This window comes from Oratosquilla oratoria, chromosome 10, assembly GCF_046742065.1.
Source record: "Oratosquilla oratoria isolate Oo_2021 chromosome 10, ASM4674206v1, whole genome shotgun sequence".
NCBI lineage: Eukaryota > Metazoa > Arthropoda > Malacostraca > Stomatopoda > Squillidae > Oratosquilla > Oratosquilla oratoria.
Window position 1 is genome coordinate 55096743 of NC_134786.1, and position 25807 is coordinate 55122549.

The window sequence follows — 25807 nt, forward strand, 5'->3', positions numbered from 1 at the left end:
GGGTCACTCGCACCCTGCACTTTAGGGATCAGCGTCACCCGTGCTGATCGTAAGGTGCGCGGACAGTAACCGGCCGCGAGCCAGAGATTGTACATGGCGCACAAAGATCGTTTGCAAAGGGATAAGAGGATTTCCTTTTTGACCCCATCAGGACCTGGGGCGGAATCCTTGGTCTTCCGGATGGTCTGGAAGACCTCATCAGCTTTAACTGGGGATAGCATCCAATTACTCTCCGGACAGATAGGGTCCACCGGCCTAGCATCCGGCTTACCCGTCCGCTCGAAGATTGGACGCCAGAAGGAAAGGAAGTCCTGAGAGGATTGGGGAATTGGTTGCTCTTTCCATCCTCCGGAGAGGATAGAGCGAGCCGCCTCCGATCTTTTCGTCTTGTACAAATTCTGAATCCGCCGGTACTGCATCCGAATTCTCCTTCTCCGGGAGAGGGGCGCCGTCGGTGTCGGGACTGGCGGTCCATCTCGAGGGGGCGCGCTCGTTGTTGCTGGCGCTCTTGCCTGCAATGCCGTGACCAAGGCCACAGCATGCTCCTCTAGTAACGAGGTGGCATCCTCCCCTCTCACCAGGGCAGAGTGGGCTTGCTGGAGAATATCAAGACGCAGCTCTGGGTCGTATTTGGCGGCATCAAGTTCCCTGCTGGCTGCTAGCAGCAGGGCTCCCACCAAATCGTGCCCAGCGTTCGAGGCGGGCGTCTCCATCGGCGGTGGCGTTGCCGATCTCTCCCTAGCTGGGGGGGGAGAGACGTGGACAGCTGGGGTGGCGGTAGCGTCCAACATGGAAGAAGTCTGCTGAGGGGAAGGGCTTCGGGTGGGGCGGGAGCTGATGAATCCCGCCACGCGCTCCCGATAGGTTCCCTTCCTCCTTTGACCCTTAATAGCCTCAAGGGTCCTGTGAGGGAGAGCGCCTAACAGCCGCTGGTTCATGTTAGGCACTTCCCCCTCGCGCAGGAGTATAGAGGCCTCCTCCTGCGCCAATATGGCAACCTCTTCTGGGTTTCCATCTGGCTTTGACCTTCGTGCTAGCAGCAGCCAAAGCCTCAGCCTCGAAAATTTTAGGATGGGTCCGTTTACGGTGGACTCCCAATCCTGATTTGGACGTAAAGGGCCGATGACATGTCTCACAGATGTGAGATGGCCCACACGGGGGGTCGGTCAAATTCGGTTCCGAAGTCCCTTGCGGGGACTCGGGCCTGGGGTTGCCAAGGTCTCTGGCCATAACAGATAAACCTTTATAAACGTTGGGCCAGATAGATAACGCTCACGCAGGTCCCCTGAGACCGCAGGGAAACTACAATCAGGTCTCAGAGGATTCTGCGGGGACCTTGTGTATAACCGTGCCCTCAGGCTCGCACGGGGTTTGCTTGTGTGTGACACGTAGGTGGAGCCCAACCCTGCCTACTGTCGGGGGCAATCAGATCGCAAACCACAAATAAATTTGCCCCGGTGTACTATTAGCCTACAAGGTAATCTCCAGTCGGGCCAGGCTGTCGATACTTCCTTGTAGTTACCGGCGGGAACCATAGGAGGACGTACACCTCTACAAACAGAGTCATAGTTACTCCTGCCGTTTACCCGCGCTTGGTTGAATTTCTTCACTTTGACATTCAGAGCACTGGGCAGAAATCACATTGCGTCAACACCGGCTACGGCCATCGCAATGCTTTGTTTTAATAAGACAGTCGGATTCCCCTAGTCCGTGCCAGTTCTGAGTCGGTCGCTGAGCGCCAGCCGAAGCGTTACGGGGCGACGAGGCCCCGCCCGCGTTAGCCTGCGAGTTCCACGGAAGGGACGCCAATCCGGTCCGGGCTCGGCCGGCCCCGACCGCGCCGCCGCGACCGTCCGTGAGGACGGCGGGCGGGCGGCAAGGAGGCCTCGCCCAGTCCAGACGGCGAGCCCGTGCCCGCTTCCCCCACAGGCCCGACTGGCCCGACCCTCAGAGCCAATCCTTTTTCCGAAGTTACGGATCTAACTTGCCGACTTCCCTTACCTACATTATTCTATCGACTAGAGGCTATTCACCTTGGAGACCTGCTGCGGATATGGGTACGGGCTCCCCCGAAAATTTGACCCCTTCCCCCGCTGCTTCAGGGACCGGCAAAAGATCGCGGTACTCAGGACGCCTCAAGACCTGCGACGCTCTACGGGTTTGATAAGGCCCTCTCGCCTTGCAAGTAGCTTCCAGGGCCAAGACCTCTTAACCCATTCACCTCATGGCAGCCGCTTGTTGTGTAGATACGAAAAACCGGATATGGTAGATCCTCGCGCGGGCCCTTACATCGGATGGCATGTGATGCGGCTTGACCGCGCGAGGACTGACATCATATTTTTCTGGTGTTTGATCAAACATTTTGGTGTTTTATGATTTTTTGTTTTATTTGTTTTATTTGATCAAATTTGTGCATTTATATTTTTTTCAATATCTCTCATAAATTATAGTTTGATGTCTGTAGTCAAGGAAGACGAACAAAATTTTCCATGTTGTCCATGCTACTCTTTGGTATAAAATATTAAATACTGAAAATGAGATTTATTCCTCTGTGAGAGCTCAAAGTATACACATTCTTTAGTTTTTTGTAAAATATGACCAAAAAAAAGGACTTTGTAAAACACCTATCCATATGTATAGGTTTTCCTCAGTAGTCTTTAGACACACTGAAATGCTTTCATATTCTTCATACTAGCCCTGTATATAAGAGAAATATTTATTAGTTTTTTTTTTTTTTTTTTTTTTCAAAGTATGTCCTTTTTTTCCCTGTGAGAGTTGGGAAGTTACGGATGTATAATACAACAGAAACTGTATGTATTATTTTGTAAAATTTTGGAAAGTATGAAAACACAATATCATATCCTACACCTTTATGTATAAAAATATAAAAATATACAAATATATACATATATATATATATGCAATATATATACAAAACACAAAACAAAAATAAAGTGTGCTGTCTCTTGCCACATTGCTTCTGACCATATCCAATAATATAGAAAAAATATATATACACAATATATACATACATTCACATAATGAAAATAAGGTGTGCTGTGTCTTGCTACATTGCTTCTGACCCAGATCGGGCGAGGAATGACCCGATTGGAATTTGCTGGTTCTTACTGCATTGCTTCTGAACCATAGTACCACAAAAATATTGCTGTGTCTTGCTGCATTGCTTCTGATCCATCACGGCCGCAGCCACAGGAAATGGGGGGTACTGTGTCTTGCTGCATTGCTTCTGACCCATGATAGAGGGGGGAGAGAAAGATGACCCGATAAATAATTACAAATTTTTTTCCTCGTGGTACTTTTGAAAGCAAACATACGTGCAGAGTGACTTCTTGCACACCCTGCACGTAGTGCGGGTCATCTTTCTCTTACCGTCACGGTAGCACAAAAAGCACCTTCGGTATTTGCCCCCCTCTGTCATTGTAACTGCATGGGAAGTCTTCCCATGCAGTCTTGAGGGATTGGGCATGGGAGATGGGCTGCCTCGCTGGTTGTAGGGCTCCAGAAGCCCGACATACTCATTGAGGATGGCATTTGCCAGGGTCCGGTGGAAGTGGTAATGATCCCCTGTGTGGCCCAGTTTTTTCCATATGGCATGGCAATTGACTATTGTCATGTCATACAGAAAAAAAAAGAGTTTCTTATACCACTTCTTCCATCGCCTGACAGAAGGGTACGAACTGGCAAGCTGGTCGCTCAGATCGACACCCTTCATATGCTTGGTGTATTCCGCAATACACTTGGGCTTCTGGAGCACCTTACCACGGCTCTGCACATCAACCATGCCGGATGTGTGGACTGTGCTTAGCATGGTGACCGTCCTTTTGTCTTTCCATTGCAAGCACAGCATTCCTGTGGCAGTCGACCGATGGTCCACATCCCCTCTCTTGTCCACGCTGAGGTCCGCAGGCATATAGCGCCGGGTCACCCTGACGGTTCCGACGGCCCCAGTCTTCCGAGCCTGAAGATAGTGGAACAAGGAAGGAGATGTGTACCAGTTGTCCACGTATAGAATATAGCCCTTGTCGAACAGGTCTCCGGCCTCCATGAGGTCCACCACCGCCTTCTGTGAACAGGGAAGTTGACCTTTGTCCTTCCCTGAATAAATCCTGAAGGCGGCAGTGTATCCGGCGGCAGGCCCCGAGCTCTCCGACAGCTTGTACACCTGTAGAATAAAAATAATAATGATTCATGGTGTAGTGTAGTCATGTGTGTAGTGTAGTCATATGCTGAAAGTATACATTTACAACTTATGTATTGTATACATACCTTGAACCCAAAACGAGCACGTTTAGTTGGATTGTACATTCGGAAGTTGAGGCGGCCCCTGAACTTCCACAGGCTTTCATCAATGGAAATGTGCTGGGCAGGCACATATACCGATGAAAACCTGTGGCCGAGCATGTCTATGACCGGCCTCAACTTCCAAAGCCTATCCTCCTCATTTTCTTCTTCATTATTGGAGAAATGAAGATTTGCCGATATTTGCTCGAATCTCGTTCTGGGCATCGTGTCTCCGAACAAGGACTGGTGGAAAATTCGGTCTGTCGACCAGTAATCTTGGAGCCTGGGTTTGATGTTGAGGCCCATCATGAGCCTCAAGGCAAGGTAGAGGTGCAGTTCTGCACAGGTGACTGGATGCCACCTGGAACTGCCCCCTATGGGAGGTATCCCAGCATACCTATAAACAAATAAGAGCAAGGAAATAGATCAAGTAAATACTGTGCTCACCTTTTCTGTTTGAGTATAAGAAAACACGTGAATAATGTTGGCTGTATCAACTCTACATACCGGTTGGTCTCCTCAACAATGTGGGAAATGAGTTCGTCTGTCATGAAGGCCTTGTAGACCTCCATGACAGACGAGGACTCGTCGAGGTCCTCCGTGATGCCGGTCTTCCCCGTGAATCCATATGTCCTGACGACATTGTCTTGCCTGGACCACGTGAAACCTCTTGTCCCAGGAGCGTTCCTTGTCAAGTGCCTGTCCCTCACACTTGAGAGGGGCTCGTCACTATCAATGGACGTATCACTTCCGTAATCAAGTTCGTCACTGGATTCGTACTGCGACGAATCTGAAGAATCCAGACTAATTTCCTCATCATCAGGCTGCCTCGAGGTTGAGGGCTGAGGTTCTGGTTGAGGGCTGAGCTGGTGACGGCGAGCAGGTGCAGACATCTTCAATCTTGACAGGTTTCCTAATGCTGGAAGGAGGCCTTGACCGACCTTTTATAGATATCGCTGGCCAATAAGGGGACTCTACGTGTCCTTGTCCCCAAATCACAATCATTGTTGAATTTGGGCCAATTAGGTCAAAGCCGGCAGGTGCAAACCACAAATCACGAGATGAAATGTCATCAATGATTTTCGTCATAATGAGCGAGGTCAATGAACCCGTGACTCTGCGCTGAGCAGCCAATCCAGCGCAATTATGCACCACATGAGACTGCCCACCCGGCTTCCGTCATAATTACATCATAATTATCGACTAATCCCGGGAAAGTATCAGTTGGCATCAATTGAAGAAATTTACTTATAATGGGCGAGGTCAGTGAACCCGTGACTCTGCGCTGAGCAGCCAATCCAGATTGCCCACCCGCCTTCGTCATAATTACATCATAATTATCGACTAATCCCGGGAAAGTATCAGTTGGCATCAATTGAAGAAATTTACTTATAATTATACACCAGGAGGTTGCCCGCGAGGCTTACGTCATTATTATGTCATAATTACATCACAATTATCGACTAATCCTGTGAAAGTATCATTTGGTATCAATTGGAGAAATTTATGTCTAACCATACACCACAGGAGGGTGACGTAGGCATTACGTCATTATTACGTCATAATTATAAACTAATCCCATGTAAGTATCAAGTACCGTCTATTTGGAAAAAACAACACAAAAACAAGTAAATACGATGTAAAAAACACATGCCACCCATCGTGCGCATGATATCATGCCACCTGAGGTATGATGCTTATCTCCCCCTTGATGCCATGGAGGTAGTGATCCAATTCACTCATGGCATGTTTTGATGTCAGCTGATTTTGTGTCCAACCATCCCTTGACACCACATCATGTCATCCGAGGTGAATGGGTTAAGCAGAAAAGAAAACTTCCCTGGACCGCGGCCGGCAGCAGCAGGTTTCCTCCTGTCGCCAGGAGTACCTTTAGGCGAGGGGTAACACCGTCTCCGGGAACCAGGCGTTTGGGGAGAGGGATATCGCTGGCGAGTCCCCCGACCTGTCGACAAACATATGCCCCTCCGGGTTTAAACGAGGGTTCTCTAGGAGGACACCTATTGCGTCCGGAGTGTTAGAGGTGGAGACCCTGGAGGACGTGGAGGCCGGGACGGAGAGGGGTCGAATCTTGTACAGAATCTTAGACCCATACTACACGAGCGTTTACAACGCGGCAGTTCTGACGCAACGTTAAGGCTAATGAAACTAATCAATGTTATTTGAATGGAAAGCAAATTTTCAGTCTATACGAGCGTTTTTAGCGCTTGGGTAGTCGGCGTTGACGGACGTCCGGCGCTGCTAACGCATCTGAAGGCGTTGGTGACGCAACGTTTTCAACGCTTGTCATACTATACACGGCAGTTCTGCCGCGGCGTACGTAGAGGAAGCACGCACTTCAGGCCACTACATATTGATCAGATACGCAATAATGTATGACACAGAAAAGTTTATATATGAGATTGTTCATTGATTGAGATAAGTTCATCAAATGATGTCACTGACATTCTGTAATACTGGAAAAACTTGTCGGGATACATTCTATGTTTTTCAAACGTTATATAGAACTGTCCTGTTGATAGGCGATTGGCTAAAACGGGATGAGTACCCCCAACGTCTTTTTTTTTCATGATGTTCATGCCACTCTTGAAAAAGATGAAGCGCCAAAATACATCCTGTTTGCACGACATCCATCTTGTCCCAAGCAGTACTGCTCAGAAAACGACATAGCACGAATAGCGCTTTCGCGGCCTCTAAAAACGCCGCGCTTTCAACGCCCCGTCTAGATTAAAATAAAATACAGGGAGGCGTCAGCAGCACAAACGCGGCGCTTTAGACGCTCGTATAGTATGGGCCTTAGCTCCCTCCGCGTCGTTGGCCCACTTTAGGATTACGTCATCTCTCATCCTCCATCCCTCCGGTAGCGAGTAGTCGGGAGACCAGGCCACCAGCTTATGATCTTCTCCAAACGAGTATTCCCAGGACTGGGGAAGGTCACACCATGAGAAGGGGTGGAACTCGTAAGAGTCCGTCGTGGTAGGAGAATAAGGTAAAGAAGAACTATTGATGTGTGCCTATGCTCGCTTTTCATTATTCATGGAAAAAGGGGGGCATAGTTACGTCTGGGAAAAAGGGGGGGGTTGTGGTTACATTTCTGATAAAAAAAAAAGGGGGGGGATACTTCCCTCGGTCATGATTCTACTCCTAAGTATATATTGTATATTGTGGAGAGGGTAGATCACCGCTTTGTGTTCTTCCGAAGCTCAGCGGCAATCTAGCGTGTTCCACATGTAATGGGAGTGTGTTATCTGTGAGTGAACGTGTAGTTTCAGTGTTGATTTGTATGAGCTTCTCCCATATACGGGAGGCACGCTCGTGTAGGTAAATGTTCCGTGGTTGAATATCAGCTTCCTCGTGTAGTGCAAGATCTAAATACACCAGGTCTAACCGTTTGAGCTGTTCTGCGCAGCTTCTGACGTCATTAGGATGGTTCCGTTTTCTCTTTGTGAAACACTGAAGAAAACTGTGAAACGCCAAGAAAGACGAACTATAATATTTCCCCCCCGTTATCTCTCTCTAGCTCATTGCTATTATCAGTGTGTGTGTGTGTGTGTGTGTGCGCGTTTATATACTTGTATTTTACGGGAAGGTGGAGATATCGTCGTGTGTGCTTATATGTGTACACGTTCACATTTGTGTGTGTGTTTGCAGGGAAACGATGAAAATTAACATTTGGCTTACTTCCTCTTTGGGTTGAGCCATAATCCTTAATGTCACAATAAGCCATATTCTCAAGATCTATATATACCGGTATATACAGATCTTCATTGTCAGAATATAACTAATTGCGTGGAGCGGAGCGGAGGCAACAACATACCCGAACGACGCACCAGCTTCAACTGACAGCTATAGGACCCGCGAACCCCACTTTGAACAGCCAGGTGACGTTCACGGGCTCGCTGCGCCAACACCCTTGAAATTCGGTCGGAAGTGGTTAGACCTGGTATATATAGATCTTGGTGTAGTGCTTGTGCAGTTTTTATGTTAGGGTAGTACGTGTTTGTAATGAATTTAGTGCTTTGTTTTGAACCGCTTGCAATGTTTGCATGCCTGTCTTTGGTAATGTGTGTAACGGTATTATCGGGTACGTAAGTGTGCTCCGTATAAGTGCGAGATACAAGGTTTTCTTGTACTAAACAGAGGTTTTTGAATCTCTGCAGCCGTTGTAAGCCGAGAGATGCAAGCACCCTCCTGTCGCGTACATGGGCCGCTCCATCATTGGTGGTAATCGTCAAGCCAAGTATCTTGCCCTTATCTGCGTAATTGCACGGAGCCCCGTCAATGACGACGGGTTCACGCCTACGTCCCTGTATGGAGATGAGTTTAAATTTGTCTGTGTTTGTTCGTATTTTGTGTTTCCGCTCGTATGCATTTACTTGCTCGACTGCTTTGGCAGTCGTTATCGAAAGCATACGCTCCGAGCGGCCAGGATATGTTATAATCTGTGTGATGTCATCTGCGTATATTATGTTCTGACAGTGTGGGTGTGGTGAAGGGGGGTCTTTTAGGTAAATGTTGTAGTGTTAGGATTAATACGCTTCCCTGTGGTACACAGAGTGGAGCGAAGTATGGCCCATAGTGGTTTTGTATACGTATGCAAGCAGTTCGGTCTGTAATGAAATCACAAAGTGTTCTAGTGAATGTTGGGTGCATGTTCATCTGTATCAGTTTGTGTTTCAACCCGAACCACCATACCTTGTCGAAGGCTTTGCTCACGTCCCGCAAAACCAGATTAACCTGCATTTTGTGGGCTTTAGCAGCGGCAATCGTCTGGTATGTCGTGGCAAGAGCTGTGTCTGTGCCGTGTAAGGCTCGAAAGCCTTTTTTTTTTTTTTTTTTTTTTTTTTTTTTTTTTGCTGGAGATAATACTCCTGCCCGGGCCTTAGCCTAAAGGCGGCCCGATCCTAGGCTGGTTGATCCACCCTCTATCTAGATTGTTCCAGGTGGGGGGTGGGTCAATAGGAAGCGTATCTTTGTTGGGTTTGGGGAGTTAGTGATATTCCTCACCACTCTTTCAGGAGTGAGAGGGGGGCGGAGGTCAATACGGATGGGGGCCGTGACTGCACATTCTGTTAGATAATGTCGGAGAGGCTGGAGAGGTTGTTCTCCGCAGAGGCGGCACTGTCTGTCCCTCCGGACATTTTCACCAAGTATTTGCCATCCGCAGGGGTATCCTAGTTGGACTCCACTCGTCTGTCTGCACCAGTAGGGAAGGAGATGGGTTCATACCTGGTGGTCAGGTAATACCACTTTGCGGAGGCCGAGGTGGCGATAAGGTTGCTGCGTTCTTCCTGTGTCATTATGCGCGTGCGTTTGGTGGATGCGCTTCGTATTTGGGTTATAGTCGGTGTTATGGGTATCGTAATCTCACCTCGTCTTGTGGCTGCCTTGGCTGCGTCGTCTGCTAAGGTATTGCCTGGTATGTTGATGTGGCTGGGAATCCAATGTATGATAATGTTTCTATTCTGTCGGTGCAGCCGGGTGATCATGATTTCAATTAATGTCGGCAGAAAGATGTTGTCTGAGCCAACTCCTCTCTGCAGGACATCTAGGGCTCCTTTAGGCCCCGTCCACAGGGAGCATCACGCATCAATGACGTGATGCAGTAGTTGTGTTGAAAAATTGACACTAGCGTCCAGACGGGCTGCATCATTGCGAAACTCATCCTTGCGCGAGCAACTAGATCTCGGTCATCATTTGGCTTTCACGGGAGGAGAATGTCTGCCGACGCTCTACTCTGCCAAGAAACTGTACTGTGGAGTATAGTTGCTGTGTGTGCAGCTAAAAAACTTTTGAAAAAGAAACGTCGGACTCTGTGGTGCAAACAGTGGCTTTCTCGGCGGCCTCTGCGAGGGAGCTTTAATCAAATATTTTTTGAGCTACAGGCAGAAAATCAGACAGACTTTGAAAACTATACGCGGATGCCATTCCATGCATTTGATGAATTGCTGAAAAAGATGCATCCATATATTAGCAAGCAGGACACCGGCATCCGAGACAGCATACCACCTGGTGCTCGTCTGGAAGCAACACTTCGCTTCCTTGCTGCTGGAGGATCCTACACAAGTCTCCAGTATTCCACTAGAATTTCAAAACAGAGCCTCAGTCTGATCATCCCTGAAACATGTGCAGCCATCTATAATGTCCTTAGGGAGGATTATCTTAAGGTGAGTTGCAAAGTACAGTGATAGTTTTCACTTCCTTATTATTTTTACATATTTTTATATATCACATGAACAATCATTTTTGTTCTTAATAGCTATGTAAAATTGTGCTTTGTATGGCAATATGCTGTAACCTAAATATATACCTTTTCATACCATGAATTTGTCCGAACCTTCTACTCGTAATATCTGATGTTCCCTAGTAAGATCTCCCATGTTGCCCATGCTTATAGCATCGAATATTAGCTTATTGGCTATCTCCGCTGGTCTTCACTCGTATTCTTAAGTCCATTATACACCAACTTTGCTACACTGTCTAGATATGGATCTACATCCACATGACTGGGAAGGGATGAGAGTTTACTTAGAGCAATTTCCAAAACTTTATCAGTTTGGTCAATTGCCTTCCTCTTCTTTGAAGTCCCACTTGAACTACGTGCAGAGAAGTGGGAAGACGACGGCGAGGGGTTCACTGAAGATGCAGATGTCAAGCTGGGTGCAGGTGATGGGGTGAATGATGAATAATCGTTGGTCTCCTCATTCCTTGGCAGAGTTGCCAATTCACCTATCTGTGGAGATTTCATTGTATTTATTAATAATTTACCCATATGTACAAGGAAAGAACGAAGTTTTTTTTTTCTGTGCAGATGCCAACAACTCTTGACGAGTAGGCAGTGGCGAAATGCTTCGAAAAGTGGAATTTCCCGCACTGTGTTGGAGCGGTAGATGGGAAACACATCGCAATACGGCTTCCAAAAGAGAGTGGTTCCTACTACTTCAACTACAAGGGTTCGCACAGTATAGTTCTTATGGCTGTAGTGAACGCAAATTACGAGTTCCTTTATGCAGATGTTGGAACAAATGGGAGAGTTTCGGGTGGTGGTGTGTGGGCAAACACGAGCCTGTGTGCGCGCCTGCAAGAAGGAACAATAGGGCTTCCTGCAGATGAGCAGCTGAGTGACAGCCACAGAATACTGCCATACGTTTTCGTTGGTGATGATGCCTTCCCACTCAAGAGACACTTTATGAAACCATTTCCTTTTAAGCATCAAAATAATGAACAAAGAATTTTTTCCTACAGGCTTTCAAGAGCGCGCCGAGTTGTTGAAAATGCATTTGGCAATATGGCAAACAAATTTCGTGTTCTAAGTTCAATAAATTTATCCCCTCAAAAGGTGGAGAAAATCGTTCTTGCCTGCACGGCCCTGCACAATTTCTTGCGCAGGGAACACACATCAACCTATACCCCTGTGGGTAGCTTCGACAATGAGAATATTGATGATGGAGTAGTAACGCCAGGGGCATGGCGTGATAACAGGCAGCTTCTGCCTTTGGATCGAGTACTGAGACATCCTACAAAGGAGGCAAGACATCAGGAAAGAGTTTATGGACTACTTCAATGAGGAAGGAGCTGTTCCTTGGCAACAACGTATGTGTGGAATATACTAGAGAGATTAAAATATTCCATAGGGATATTTTAATTTGTATACAAATTTTAATTATGCTGATGCACTTATAATAAAATTATGAACTTGTGTGTTTCCTCCGCCATCTAAGTTGTAAAAAGTGGACGCAGGTACGTGGTCACCTCCCTAGAGAGAGAGTGAGAGAATAATAATTTGTTTGGCAGATGCATCTTTAATATATGAATTATGGTCATGATTATGTACACACATTTGAATTATCAACTTGTTGAAGGTTTTCAGTAGTTCCTGCATCTAAACTGGAATAAGTGGACGCACGTACATGGTCACCCCCCTAGAGAGAGAGAGAGAGAATAATAACTTGTTTGGCAGATACATCTTTAATATATGAATTATGGTCATGCTTATGTACACACATTTGAATTATCAACTTACTTGTTGAGGGTTTTCATTAGTTGCTACATCTAAACTGGATGTTGAGGCACGTATGATTTCTCCCTCAGCAAGGAAAAGTAAATTATTGAAGCACCACAGCTTTGGAGTATATATTTCTTCCGTGCCAGCACCAGACTTCTTTGATGCTTTGATGGCAGTCATTTCCCTGTGGAACTGTGTTTTTCGTGTATGAAGTTTTTTAGTTATGTCTTCATTCCGCACATAACATTTTGTAAAAGAATACAAGTCAGCTCTTAGAGTTTCGATGCTTGCACTTTTAATGTTTTTCATCTTATATTCTTTACACTTTATATTCCAAATGGCTGGGTGCTGCTTCAGTAGCTCAATGAAATGTAATGTTATACTTTTGGTCCACTCGAACGCCTTTGCGGAAGTTGATTGTTCCATTGTCGGAAAATATAAGAACGAAGCAAAACGCGCGTGTGCTTACCCTTCCACTGTCGTTGACACACTGCTCAGCGATACGAAATCGGTTCGACCAAATCACTGCTTTCTACACGTTGCGAGTTGCGACGAACGAAACGTCACGATTTCAACACATCGCGCATGAACATGCTCCGTGTGGACGGGGCTTTAGAGTCGGTGTGGATTACGATGTTTTCTTGATCTGTTGTTTGTGCGTGCTCCAATGCTTGAAGAATAGCAGCTAGTTCCGTTTGCAAGGTGGAGCATCCATCACTCACTCTCCAGTGATTTGTTTCTCCATTGTCGACAACAATGGTTGCCCCGCATCTGCCTGTGTCGGGGTCAACCGAGCCATCAGTGTAATATGTTGTGCTGTTAGAAGGGGTGATGGCCTGTACGAGGGGTGATAAAAAAATAATGACAGTGATACCATATATTTTCACGGTACAGAGGTAAATCCAAATAGTGGCCTACATTCCTTCAAAGTACTCCCCTCCTGCCTCTATGCAACGTTCCATCCTCTTTCGCCACTTCATGAAGCACTCACGGTACTCAGAAGCCGATATACCTTGTAGCTCTGAATTGACTGCTCGCGCCAGATCTTGGATGCGATGAAACAGCTTCCCTGCGATCGCACCCTTGATCTTTGGAAACAACCAAAAATCACATGGAGCAAGGTCAGGCGAGTAGGGTGGGTGGGGGAGAAGTGTGATCCCCTGCTGCTCCAGGAACTGCACAGTGAGGCGAGCTTTGTGGGGGGCAGCATTGTCATGGTGCAGCAAAAGGCGCGATCGGCGACGGGTTGGTGCAGTCTTGGCCTGATATTCCAGGACTCGAGGAAGGACGTGATCAGTGTAGTACTGGGCTGTGATAGTACACTGTTGAGGCATTACATCCACACACATTGGTTCTTGTGAATTGAAGAAGATGGTGAAAAGGCGCTTCCTGCTGCGAAATCCTTCCTTCAGAATCTGAGGTCGAGGTTCTTCATCACTCAACCACACCATGTTAGACTGCTTGTCTCTGGTGGTGAAGAAAGAAATCCAACACTCATCTCCGGTAGCTACATCTGAGAACCGTTTCGGACCATTTGGCTCGAATTCAGCCAGCCATAGACGACAAATCCGCACCCGTTCGCTCTTCTGCTCTTCCGTAAGCAAATGAGGTATCCATCGAGCACACTTCTTCCTCAGCCCTAAGTGTTCATGCACGATGTCATGTGCGCTCCCATAACTGACACCGAGCTCCAAGGATAAGAATCGAAGAGTAACAGTTGGATCTTCGTCAATGATGGCCCGCGCACGGACCGTCGTTGCTTCGGTCACGGATGTCCGAGGGCGGCCAGGACGATGATCATCTTCTAGCTGCAATTTTCCGGCTGCGAAAGCTCGAATCCAGCAGGAAACAGTTTCCAGTGATGGAGTAGAGTCGGGAAAAACTTGCAACAATTCCTATCTGATCTCCGTTGCTTTTTTCCCTAGTTTCCACCTTGTGAAGGTGTAGAATCTGCAGCCTTCTTTCGAAAAATCCATGTTTCCTGTTAGAGAGGCAAACCAACAATGACGCAATCGCACAGCGCAACGATAAAATGTAAGCTAGACAAACAGCGACAAGCTCAAACATGTAACAACAGGCAACACTTGCTGCCCCTTGCTCCCCCCCCCCAACACTTAGTCTCTCAGCTACGAGTCCGACTGTCATTACTTTCTGATCACCCCTGGTATTTCCCCCGAGGACTTTGGGTCTTAGTTTGTCAGGATCACAGTCGGCCTTCCTGGTTGTCATTGGGAAGGCTTGGAAAGTGGCTGGAGACGTTTCCCAGGGGGGCGGGGGGGGGGCATAATCGGTGTGAGGACTGTCAAGCATACGTCGCCGGACAATAAAGTGTAGGTTGAGGTAGGGTGTTCGTAGCACGTATGGTCCATAGGCGACGGGAAGTGTGGGCTCTGTTGTTCAGTGTATTCGTTAAGGTTTCCCATATGTCGCTTGTCCTATCTGTACATAGGATCTCAACTAGGAGGCAGGAACACAGTCTTGCCGCACGTAGCCTTAGCGATGTGACACCTGCCTCCTGTTGGAGGTTAGCAACTCGGGTCCAGGGGGGAGCCGCAGTTATGGTACGGAGAGCCTGGTTTTGTAGCACTTCCAATTTGTTCCATGCTGTTTGGGGGAGGATGACGAGGGCTACCGCTGCATAGTCTACAATGGAACGCACTGCTTGTATGTAATAGGTTCTTAGGACTCTGTGGCTTGCCCCTAGCTGTGGTCTTGTCATGGCCCGCATTAAATTGAGTCGCAATTTGGTAACATTCTTGAGATGTTGTATTTCTCTGTTGAATGTGAGTTGTGTATCCACCCATACACCTAAATATTGGTATGTATTTACCCATTGCAGTGGGGTGTTCTGTACTAGGAGTGGAGCGGGTGGGGTTCCTTTCCAATTGTCATAGCCTTGGACTTAGTGGGAAAGATTTTTAGACCTAATCGTCCACACTCTGGTGTGATGCGATGTAGTGCATCTTGTGCCTTGTGTGTGAGGTCATCTCTACCTGTAATTACTAATGCCATGTCGTCTGCATAACACAGGAGGTGTACGTTTTCTCCAAGCTGTAAAAGGAGCAGATTTTCCACCAGCACATTGAAGAGTGCGGGACTAAGAACTCCCCCTTTTGGTGTTCCATTTTCCATCTGATAATAATCAGATAGGTGGCCCTGGAATCAGATTCTTGCTTTCCTATCCCGCAGGTAGTCTGTCACCCAAGACATTAGCCTTCCCGTGACCCCTTTGGCTGCCAATGAGGCGAGTATGGCAGGAGCATTGGCAAGCTCAAAGGCCTTCTCGAGGTCTAGAAACACAACAATGGCAGGGCCGTTGTTGATTAGGCCAAGGAGTGTGGCTATGCAGTTCTGTGCTGCTACCCCCTTGGTGAAGCCATACATATTGTGGTGGAATGGTCCTATCCACCAAAGGAGACGGTTCAGTACCATTCCGCCATTTTTCCAAGGCAGGAGGTGAGGGAGATAGGTCTGTAATTGGCAGGGTCCTTGGGTTTAGGGATGGGGATTACATCTGCCTTCTTCCAGTCAACCGGGAGTCTTCCCGCCTCCCAGGAGGCATTGAAAAGCGCCAATGATGCTATGTCTCCGGCAGGACCTAGATTGTTGAGGAAGGAGTAGAGAATACCATCGCTACCTGGAGCGGTATCCCTACTCTTCTTTTTTGCCTTTCTTAGCTCTGTCAGGGTGAAAGGATGGTCGGTAGGGCCCGCTTGAGCCGAGGCAGTGGTGATTAGTGCCTCCTTGTTAGGTGTTAGGAGCGAGAGTTCCTGGCGAATAGGAGGGGGGAGTTGAGAGGGGGAGGAGCGGTCCCCAAACTGTTAAGCTAATGTTTGGGCCTGATGGCGGGGGTGAAAGCCATGTTGGTTAGGAAGCAGTATTGTTCGTTCTGATGTGTGTTTGGAGGCGTCGGGTAAGGATTTTTTCAAATACCTTCCCATGTGTTTCAAGAAGTGATATGGGGCGGAGGTTGGTGATGGAATATATGTTTGTGCTTGTTTTAGGAATAAAAATCATAACCGCCAATTTGAATGCGTCGGGGAAGTATCCTAGAGCAAGTGCGGCACTGTAAATTTCCGCCAAGTTACTTATTACTATTTCTGGGGGCATTAGCGAGCATAGGCTTAGATATTTGATTCCTGCCCGGAGTTTTATTGCGCATTAGAGATAATGCGCTCTTAACCTCCGAGGCAGTGACTCTAGTTGCACAGCCTCTCACAGGAAGGCGGGATATGAGGGCGTGGGGGAGGGAGGAGGTGATGGACGTGTGATGTCGCATGTCCCTCGTTACGTCTTCGTAATTTTGATCAAAGTCCTGATTTTCCTCTGAGGAAATAGTCAGGATTGTCTGCCAGTGTTGACGTAGAGCCAGTTCTTTGTCTTCGACGTCATGATGTCTGATGCCATTAGTGTCAGTGATGTATGGTGTGTAACGTGTCTTGCTACCGCCGGAGAGCTTGCTGACCGACCGCCAGAAGGCTGCCGAGTCAGTACTGAGGTCCATGCGGTCTATCTGTTGTTGCCAATTCAGGGCTGCTTGAGTGGCGTAATGTTCACGTAAGATATGTCTGATTTGATTAAGTCTTCGTGTGTGGTGGGGATAGCAACCGTGTCGTGTGATGTACTCGTGAATATGTCTCGCTTGAATGAGGAGACGGTGTATTCTGTAGTTTATTGGTGGGTGGATGAGAGTTCTGTGTGCTATTTTTGGGATTGTGAGGTTTGCTGCCTTGAGTATGGCTTGTGTGTGAGTTATGGCAAGGTCAATGTCCGCCTTCTCGGCTCCCTCCAGGTCTAACGGTCGGGATTGTTTGAGGTGGTATGCGTATCTGTCCCAACGAGCTTTTTTGTGCGAGTATCTGCATGTAATGGGTATCTGTATTGGATTTGTGGATATTGTTAGAATGACGGTAATGCTCGTTGTTTGTGTGTCAGGTTTGATGTAGTGACTGTGTGCTGCGTGTTTATTTGCGATGATTATGTCTGGTGTAGTGGCTGTGTTTGGTTCTCTGATGCACGTGGGAAACTCAGGTCCCAACACCCTTACGGCGAGATTCCTGGTCAGGTAGTCCAGAACTCTGCCGGGGGGATTGCCGATTCCTTGGGGATTGGTACCGACGGGGAAGTGATTGTGGTTGAGGCGGCGGAGGTGTTTTTGAATACAGTTGAGCTTGAGGTGGAGGGAGTAGCGGTCGAGATGTTGGAGTTGGATGCGGGAGGGAGGGTTGTAGTGGTGGGGGTGGAGGTGGTGTTGGAAGAGGAGAAATGAATGCCTAATAAGGCAGAGGAGTCGGGGTTGTCGCCTAGATTAACTTTGGGGAGGCTATTGAGTTTACATAATTCGTTAATTTTTGTGGAGAAAGAACCTGGATATTGAATATTATATAGGTGCGCTTGGTATATGATGCCCACCATTTCTAGTTGGGCAGTAGTGGTGAAATGAAGATGAGTGGGTGTGGATGGGGTTGTGATGGGAGAGTTGTTCTTTGTGACGGAGGCGTAAGAGACGGCGGTAGATGGCGTGGGGGGTCTGCTGGGTTTGGGCGGCTTTCTTCCACTCGGGACATGAACGGGCGACGGCCACGTGATTTCCCGAGCAGCTGATGCATCTGAAGGTCGTTGTCTTGCAACTCCGGTGATCATGTCCTTCCTCGGCACACTTTGAACAAACCGAGGTCTTCTTAGTGCAGGATCTTGTGTTATGAGAGTATGAATAGCAGCGGTAACATTGCTGCACCGCTACGTATTCCTCACGTCGGATGTTACATGGGGGAACCACAAGGTGGAATAGACGTAATCCTTGAGAGAGGGTCGCGTCGGCTTCCTCCGTGGTTCCAAACGTAATCTTGAAAATCCTGTTGCTGTTGCCGAGCTTGGTGACGTTAGCGGTGGTGATGAAAGTGTGCTTCTCGATCAATTCGGTCTGGATTTCTTCCGCCGTGCGATCTCCAATCCAAGACTGGATACCGCGGCAGAAGACGGAGCGTTGAGCAAGGTGTTGTGGAGTTAGTACCGGAGCCAGTCCAACTTCCTTCAGGGGCGAGTTCTTCTTCTGGTTAAAAAGGGGTTGTAGGTGTTTCTCGCTAAGGCAAAAAACCACGTAGCCGTCAGCCGTTTCACTTAGTCGAATTACCGGGATTTCCATCTTACATAGTATAGTCAATGTTTTTTCGTAGTTGGGTTTGGTACTTGTAGCCGCCCGTAGGCGGACTTTAGCACTCATAGTGTAAGTGTTTATGATGTTATTTTTGTGATGCTGTAAGGAATGATGGCGGTGAGAAAAGAGATTTAAAAAGTAAAAGGATGGTAGAGGAGGTGGGTGGGTGTGGTGTCACGGTATTATTACCTATGCCGCTAAAGCAATTGTGGATGTGGGCCAGCGTTGAATGTTGGGGAGATCATGATGGGAGAAATTCTTGAAGGAGATACAGCGGAGCGTAGCAAGTCACCGTGACCAGTCCTCGTGGGCAACTCAATGAATAATCCAACCCGCAACTTCCTAAGAAGTCTGAAGGACTTTTACAATATATTACAGTACTAAAAGTTTATATGCTGGCAGCCATCTCTCCGGTGCTCTTCTGTCTCCCGGTCTGATGTGTGTCGTCTTGCCTCAGTCCATGCCCTCCGGGATCCCAGGTAAGGACGGCCAGTCGTCTTTGCTGTAAAGAAAGAAAAAGAGTCATGGTGAGCGGATATGTTTTGTTGTATATAGGCTATATACTCAGTGTGTATCCACCAAGGAGAAAAAAACAAACATGGGGGACATTATCTAGGAGGTGACCATCCGTTAGGCGCCGAAGCCGGTATGGGTTGATCGCGCCCAACAGCCTCCTCACTAGACCCTCCGGTGAAGTGGCAGGACCCGCTCGAAGAAATGCAGACGCTGGACAGGTAGTCAAGTAGTGGACCAGCGTATTGGCCCCCACCGCGCCGCAGTGTTGGCAGTCCTCTTGGCGTCCCGCAATCTCCCAGAAACACCGATACCCTAGCCTAAGGCGATGTAGGACCACTTCTTGCGCCCTGGAGAGGCGCATTCCCGTGGCAAACTTCTCATAGTTGGAAGTCCTCTTGTACCACAGGGCTGACGGCCTCATGGGCGCCATCAGCTTGTGCTTCTCTACCTCTCGCCGGGTCAGTGTTCTTGTGGCGATGGTCAAGATCTCTGCCCGACTCGGGAGCACACCAATACCGCCGTCCATATGGTGATTGGCCGCTGCCTTCCTTGCCTCACTGTCTGCCTCTTCGTTCCCCGGCAGGCCGATGTGTCCGGGAATCCAGTTAATGACGACTATCCGTCCTTGCTCATGGAGGGACCTTATCTGAAACAGCAAAGATGTCATTAGTTGCACATAGTCTTGATGTATGTCATTATGGATAATTTGTATCAATGACAGACTATCAGTATGTATTACAACATGGCTTTGGTGGGTGTTGAGGGCGTGGGTCAGCGCCAGCCCCACTGCAATTCCCTCCGCTTGCATTGAGCAGCGAGTGCCCAACACCCTTACTCCCTGTCGTGTGTCTTGTGTGACAAACGCCGCACCCGCCGTCATACGCTCAGCATCTACTGATCCGTCGGTGTAATACACCACGGAGTTTTCAGGTGTGACGGCCCTCATAGTCTCCACAGCTTTCGCCCGCAGCTGCGGTAGTGGTGCGCTACGCCTCATCGCCATTATGGAGATCTTGGCTGGTAGACTCTCCCAGTGCGGAGGTTGCACATATCCATCCACCGGCACATCCCTCCTTTTTAGTAGGATGAGGTCCTGCAGGTGTAATTCCCTGATGCGTCGCGCGAGCTTCGCCGACCATCTGTTCATCGGGAAGACCTCAGGGTCCTGCTGCAGGGCCGCGTTTATCCTTCGCTGTAGGAAGGAGTCCTGCTGCTTTTGGATGACTGGTAGCGAAGGCAGCCAGACGTTGAGATCCTGGCACTGACAGGCAGTATTCCCGTCTCTTGTTGCATGTTGGCAACCAGGGTCCAGGGTGGTGCACCAAGTATGACGCGCAGGGCCCTGTTTTGTACTGCGTCTATCTTGGATATCTGGTTCTCAGGGAGGCCAGCAAGGGCAGCGCTGGCATAGTCTAGCAGTGGTCTTACCGCGCTTATGTAGAAGGTCCTGAGAACCGTACTAGTGGCCCCGGCTTCCCTGGTTGCCAAAGACCTCATGACATTTATCCGGGCAAGGGCCCTTTCCCGGAGGTAGGCCACCTCTGTCTTAAATGACAGCCCGGAGTCTATCCATACGCCAAGGTACATGTGTGCTTTTACCCACTCTACCTCATGCCCCTGTAGGAGTAGTCTGTTTGCCAAGGGCCTTTTGCCGCCAAAACACATGGCTTTGGTCTTTGGTGGCGATATCTTAAGGCCAAGCACATTGCACTTCTCTGATATGTTATCAAGGGCTTTTTGTGCTTTCCTAAACTTGGCTCCTCTCCCCCGTCACCACTAGGGCGACATCGTCTGCATAGGATATCAGATGACATCCTGTAGGTAGTGGGGTGGCAAGCAGTTCTGCCATTAGCACATTGAACAGGGTGGGGCTTATCACCCCACCCTGTGGTGTACCGTTCTCCAAGGGGTGGTAGCTGGAGACTGCTCCCTGCAGCCGAACCCTGGCTCTTCTGTTAGACAGGTAGTCCGCTATCCACTGCAGGAGTCTCCCCCGAGTCCCCCTGGCGGCAAGACCTTCCAGGATGGCATCGGGACTGGCCAGTTCAAATGCCTTTTCGAGGTCAAAGAAGACGACCATCGCGTGACCTCGCTCCACGTGACTCAACAGCGTGGCAATGCAATGAGCTGTCCCTATCCCCCTGGCAAAACCATTGAGATTCTCCGGGGGTGGTCCTAGTTTCCACTGTAGTCTTCGTAGGACCATCTTTTCCATGGTCTTCCCCAGGCAGCTCGTCAAGGAGATGGGCCGATACTTCCCAGGCTCCTTAGGCTTGGGGACAGGGACGATGTCGACTTGTTTCCAGTTGTGTGGAATTCTCCCCGACAGCCAGCTGGTATTCACCAGTTGGAGGAGCGCTTTCTCTCCGGCATCACCCAGATGGGTGATCATGGAGTAGGTCACTCGGTCAGTGGATGTCCTGTAGGTGGACTGTAGTTCTTGCAGGGTGAATGGCGTGTCTGTGTTTCCTGGGGACTGCATGGCGGCTTGTATCCTGGCTCTTCTTGTTTCAAAGAGCCGAGCTTGAGATCTCTGCAGCTCAACGGGTAGCGTGGCAGTGTGTGTACGTCTGGCGAATTCCAATGCCAGATCTTCTGCCTTGAGGTGTGGTGTTTGGAGTGCTTGTCGGGGAGGGACACGCCTTGTGGCTGTGTGTATTTTCCCCCACAGCTCCCTTAGAGTGGTGTGTGCGCTAAAGCTGCTGCACCACTCTAGCCACTTGTCGCTACGTACGCGTCGAGCTACCTCTCTGGCCTCCTCCACGGCAGTCCGGAGGTTAGCCAGGTTAGCAGGGTTGCGATGTCTACGCAGGGTCTTCCGCATGGTGTTTACCCTGTGGTTGGCTCTTTTTATGTCCTGGTTATAATACCAACCATCGCGGTGATTCCTCCTGCTTGGTGCAGTCCTGGGTATGGCCTCCGCTGCTGCTGCATGTATGGCGGAGGTTAAAAAGGCCTCCATCCCATCCAGGTCGCCGATGGATGGGGTTCCAGTGGACACCTGCGCAGTTACTTTTTCGCTAAAGAGCTTCCAATTGGCTCTGCGCACATTCCATGATTCCACTCTAGGAGCCAGTGGGGGTGGTGAGGCCACGGTGAGCGTCATATCAATGCCAAAGTGATCGCTCGTGACCGTATCGTTAACCCCCCACGATGCAGCAGGAAGGAGGCGAGAGAGAGATCAAGCCTACCATGCTGGACGTGTGTGGGTGACCCGTCGTTCAAGAGGGCCACACCAGGGGTGGTGCTGAGGACTTCCTCGATATGGCGTCCAGTCGAGTTAGCGGTTGTCACCGAGTGAAGTATGGGGTGATGGGCATTGGAATCTCCTGCGACAATATACTTCTCCTTCTCCGCAACGGTGTAGAGCTCCCCCAAGTCTAAGTGACCGTGGGTAGGCGACCTGTATATGTTATATACGTGCACGGTCTCCTGGGGGAAGAGAAGCTGAACCGCAAGCACCTCGGCATCCTCCCCGCAATCTATTGGTGGGTCAACTCTCGAACACGGGATGGATGCGTGGACAAGTGTCATGCATCCTCTTGTTGTTGCTGTTTGGGGTAGCACGAATGCGTGGTACCCGGACACCCTGACCTCCTCGTCTGCCATCAGGGTCTCTTACAGGAGGATGACGTGCTTTTCTTCCTGCTTTATGAGCGCCTGTAGCAAGGATTGCTTTCCCCTGAACCCGAGGATGTTCCATTGCAGAAAGCGAATGGTCTGGGTGTATGAGTGTATCGTGGCTGTATTATCCATGCTGTATTGTGCACTCCTCCTCGGATTCAGCTGAAGATGGGCTAGAGGGTGGAGACGATCCCTCGCAACTGCAGTCGGTCTCAGTGTCTTCCTCTGAGTCCTCCGCAGCAGGCTGGTCAGGGAAGCCAACCGTGAAGGTTTTACCTCCCTGCATGGAGAGGTCAATTTCCCTCTTCATACGTTTGGTGACAACGTGCACTCCTGCCGGTAATATACTTCCGGGCTCAGTCTTAGTGGTGACCTTGCTTCCTGCCTTGCTTTTTACCGTAAGGTCGGCAGGTTTAATGGCCCCTGTGCACCGAAAACACCTCATGGGTTCAGGCACGTACAGTATGTCCGAAGGTGGTAAGTGCCCCACATACCCAGCTCGAGCTCCCTTGGTGGGGCCCCACGAAGAGTCACCACCACTTGCTGCGTCTCCTCCTTCCTCCAGATGCACCTTTCTGCTTTGATCACGTCCGGGTGCTTCCGGATGGCGTCCAGGGGGTTGTGGACAGGATACCCTTGCAGCACCATCTTTATCTCCCTCTGCGCTCCCTCAATGCATTCCAGTTTAACCGTCTTACCATTGACCTCCGTTAGATTACGCAGGGCAGCGGCGGCTGTATCATCTTTGGGGGTGATAATTATCTCCCCCGTTGGAAGGCTTTTGAAACCAATGTTCCAATTGCTGTGAGCTTTTTCAATGTGCACACAAAGATCGTAGGCAGAATTGAACCCTGCCGGGTGCTTTTCGGTCTTGAACCGGTCTTGTACCGACGTGGGTAACGATGGTGCCGTTGCCTTGGCGTTGCCCGGCTGCTCCCTACTCGTAGGAGCTGGGTTACCTCGCTCGCTTCCCGAGGGATGTGCGGGATTTTTAACCTTGTTGCTTTTGTTCTTATTACGGTTGGCTGTTTTCCATTCTCCACCCTCGCCGCCATTCGGCTCCTGTGTGGGCCCAGACGGTTCCATCTTACTCATCCAACTGTTTCCTAAATTGCCATCTGATCCCTAACGCTTAAGGAGAAGGCAGGACGGAGGTGAAGGAGGACGTTTACAAGGTGGAGGAGGAGATGTAGGAACAGGAGGTGAAGAGGGGAAGTTAGCAAGGGAATGGACGAGTGAAAAGGGTTAGGCGGGTAGAGGTGACGGACAGAAAGCAGAGAGGGGGAGGGGAAAGAGGAGTGAAAGATGTAGGCGGGGGTTGAGCGGGAGTGGTCGAGTTAGGTAGAATAGTCGGAGAGAAGATGTGTGGAGGAGGAGGAGGAGGGAGATGGTGAGGAAGTAGGAGGAGAAAGAGTATGAACAGGGGTTCTGGAGGAGGAGGAGAAGGAGGTTGCGAGCGAGAGAAGTAGGATGAGGTGGAGTAGCGGAGCGGAGGTAGGCGTGTAACTGGGTGCCGTTACTGGGCTAGTGACAACCGGGAAGATTGACAGTCGGTTTTAGGTTCTGGGTTTTATTCACGTAATGCTGGTGTACATATACACGCACAACTGGCCCCGAGTAGGCCTAGAAGGAGACTGACCTCGACCTTACCCCGGCACCCCCTTTAGTACTCTGAGTACCGAAAAGTAGCCCACCTCTGGCTGGCACAGGGTTGCCGGGCGTAGGCCTGAAGTGTGTTTCTATGAGGATACAAATACATGCAATATAGGAGTACTAAAGACTTATTCTACACACAATTAATATGAGGCCGAAGGCCAACTATTTCTACACAGTCTATCAATTCATGGTTGCTCCCACTGCTGGGGTTGCGATGCTATAAGCCGACATAGCACATGTGGGGGCTTGTTCGCCACATTTACCCCCCTTCCCCTGCGAAGCGTGGAATCGTGATGTCCAAGCAGGGAGGCGGGGCGTGGGTGACGTCACAGGAGGGAGGAAGCTGTGGAGGCGGCGACATCGGCGGCGACGACTGCGGCAGCGGGAGCATAGGCCGTCTGCGATGTCAGTGGAAGCGCGGACTTCCGACAGGGGCGCAGACGGTGGCGGTGACGGCGGTAGCGTTGTGACGTCGACCTGGGAGGCAGTCGTGACGTCGAGCGAAGAAGCGCAGAGTTGCTCGTGGGCGGCGGCGACGGTGGGCGGTATCCATCGTGGAGGCGTCCATGAGTGACGTCAGTGGCCGCGGGATTCGTGATGTCCGACTGGGTGAGCGCTCGGAAACACGAGACACGGGGGCGCCGCGCCTATGGGCAGGAAAAGGGTGCCGGTGACCCCGTACCAAGTACCGGCCCCCGCCGGGGACGGGTACACACTATTGACCTGGTACCTTTGGGGCCTACGCACCACCCGGCCCGACTGCAATATCGTGCCCTCCGGGTTGAATTCTCCGTCTCCTGGGGTTATGTGGAGGTGGCCCTGGTGGGGACTGAGCGGCGCGGGGAGTGCGATGGACTCTGGTGTATTCTGTGTGGGCGTCGGTGGGCGCGGAAGGTCCTGACTGCCATGGAGCGGCTGCGGGTGTGGTGTCGGCTCTGCCTGGGGGAAGTAGGGGGTGGGGGGAGTTGGGTTTCGATGAGGAGGTGTTGAAGGACGAGGCTGAGAGGGTGAGGGGGGCGGGAGGGAAAGGTGTACCATTTCATCTTGGGATGAACGAGGACCGCGTGAGGGGGGTGAAGAGGAAGGGGTTGAGGAGGGGGAGGACTATTGGAACGACTTGGGGAAGAGGGTGTGACTGTTTCTTTCTGTTCAGGGAACGGGTGTATGACAATTGTGTGGGGAGTGGGAATTGGAGGAGGGTGATGAGTTGGAGGAGGGGTGGTAGAAGTGCGATGTGGATGGGGAGGGTTGGGGGAAGGTACTCGAGGAGGAGGAGGAGTGGTATAGTCAGCTCAACGAGAAATGACCGCTAAGGCGTGGCTTGGAGATTTCCCGGTGTTGCCACATCTCCACAGATAACACGGCCCGCACGGCTCACCCACCCGTCGGCTCTCTCTCCCACTCTCAATATACAATGTATTTACTTATCTATCTATTTTGACTTTTTTCCACACCACCATTGAGGTAAAAGTCTAGGCGCGTTTTATTTTAGAGAGGTTTCCCCCGGAGGCCTAATCCTCTGTGACATT

The 25807-nt window shown here is 49.7% G+C and overlaps 1 protein-coding gene across 1 annotated transcript; it reads right to left on the minus strand.

Annotated features, from left to right (window-relative positions):
- Positions 1-10738: 10738 nt before the first annotated feature.
- LOC143029012 (uncharacterized) lies at positions 10739-12783 on the minus strand. The gene is made up of 3 exons (XM_076191355.1): positions 12344-12783; positions 12017-12076; positions 10739-11053 (listed from the first exon to the last, which is right to left on the minus strand). The coding sequence occupies exons 1-3, from the start codon at positions 12749-12751 to the stop codon at positions 10739-10741; spliced, it is 783 nt and encodes a 260-aa protein (XP_076047470.1). The 5' UTR covers positions 12752-12783.
- Between the last annotated feature and the right edge of the window lie 13024 nt (positions 12784-25807).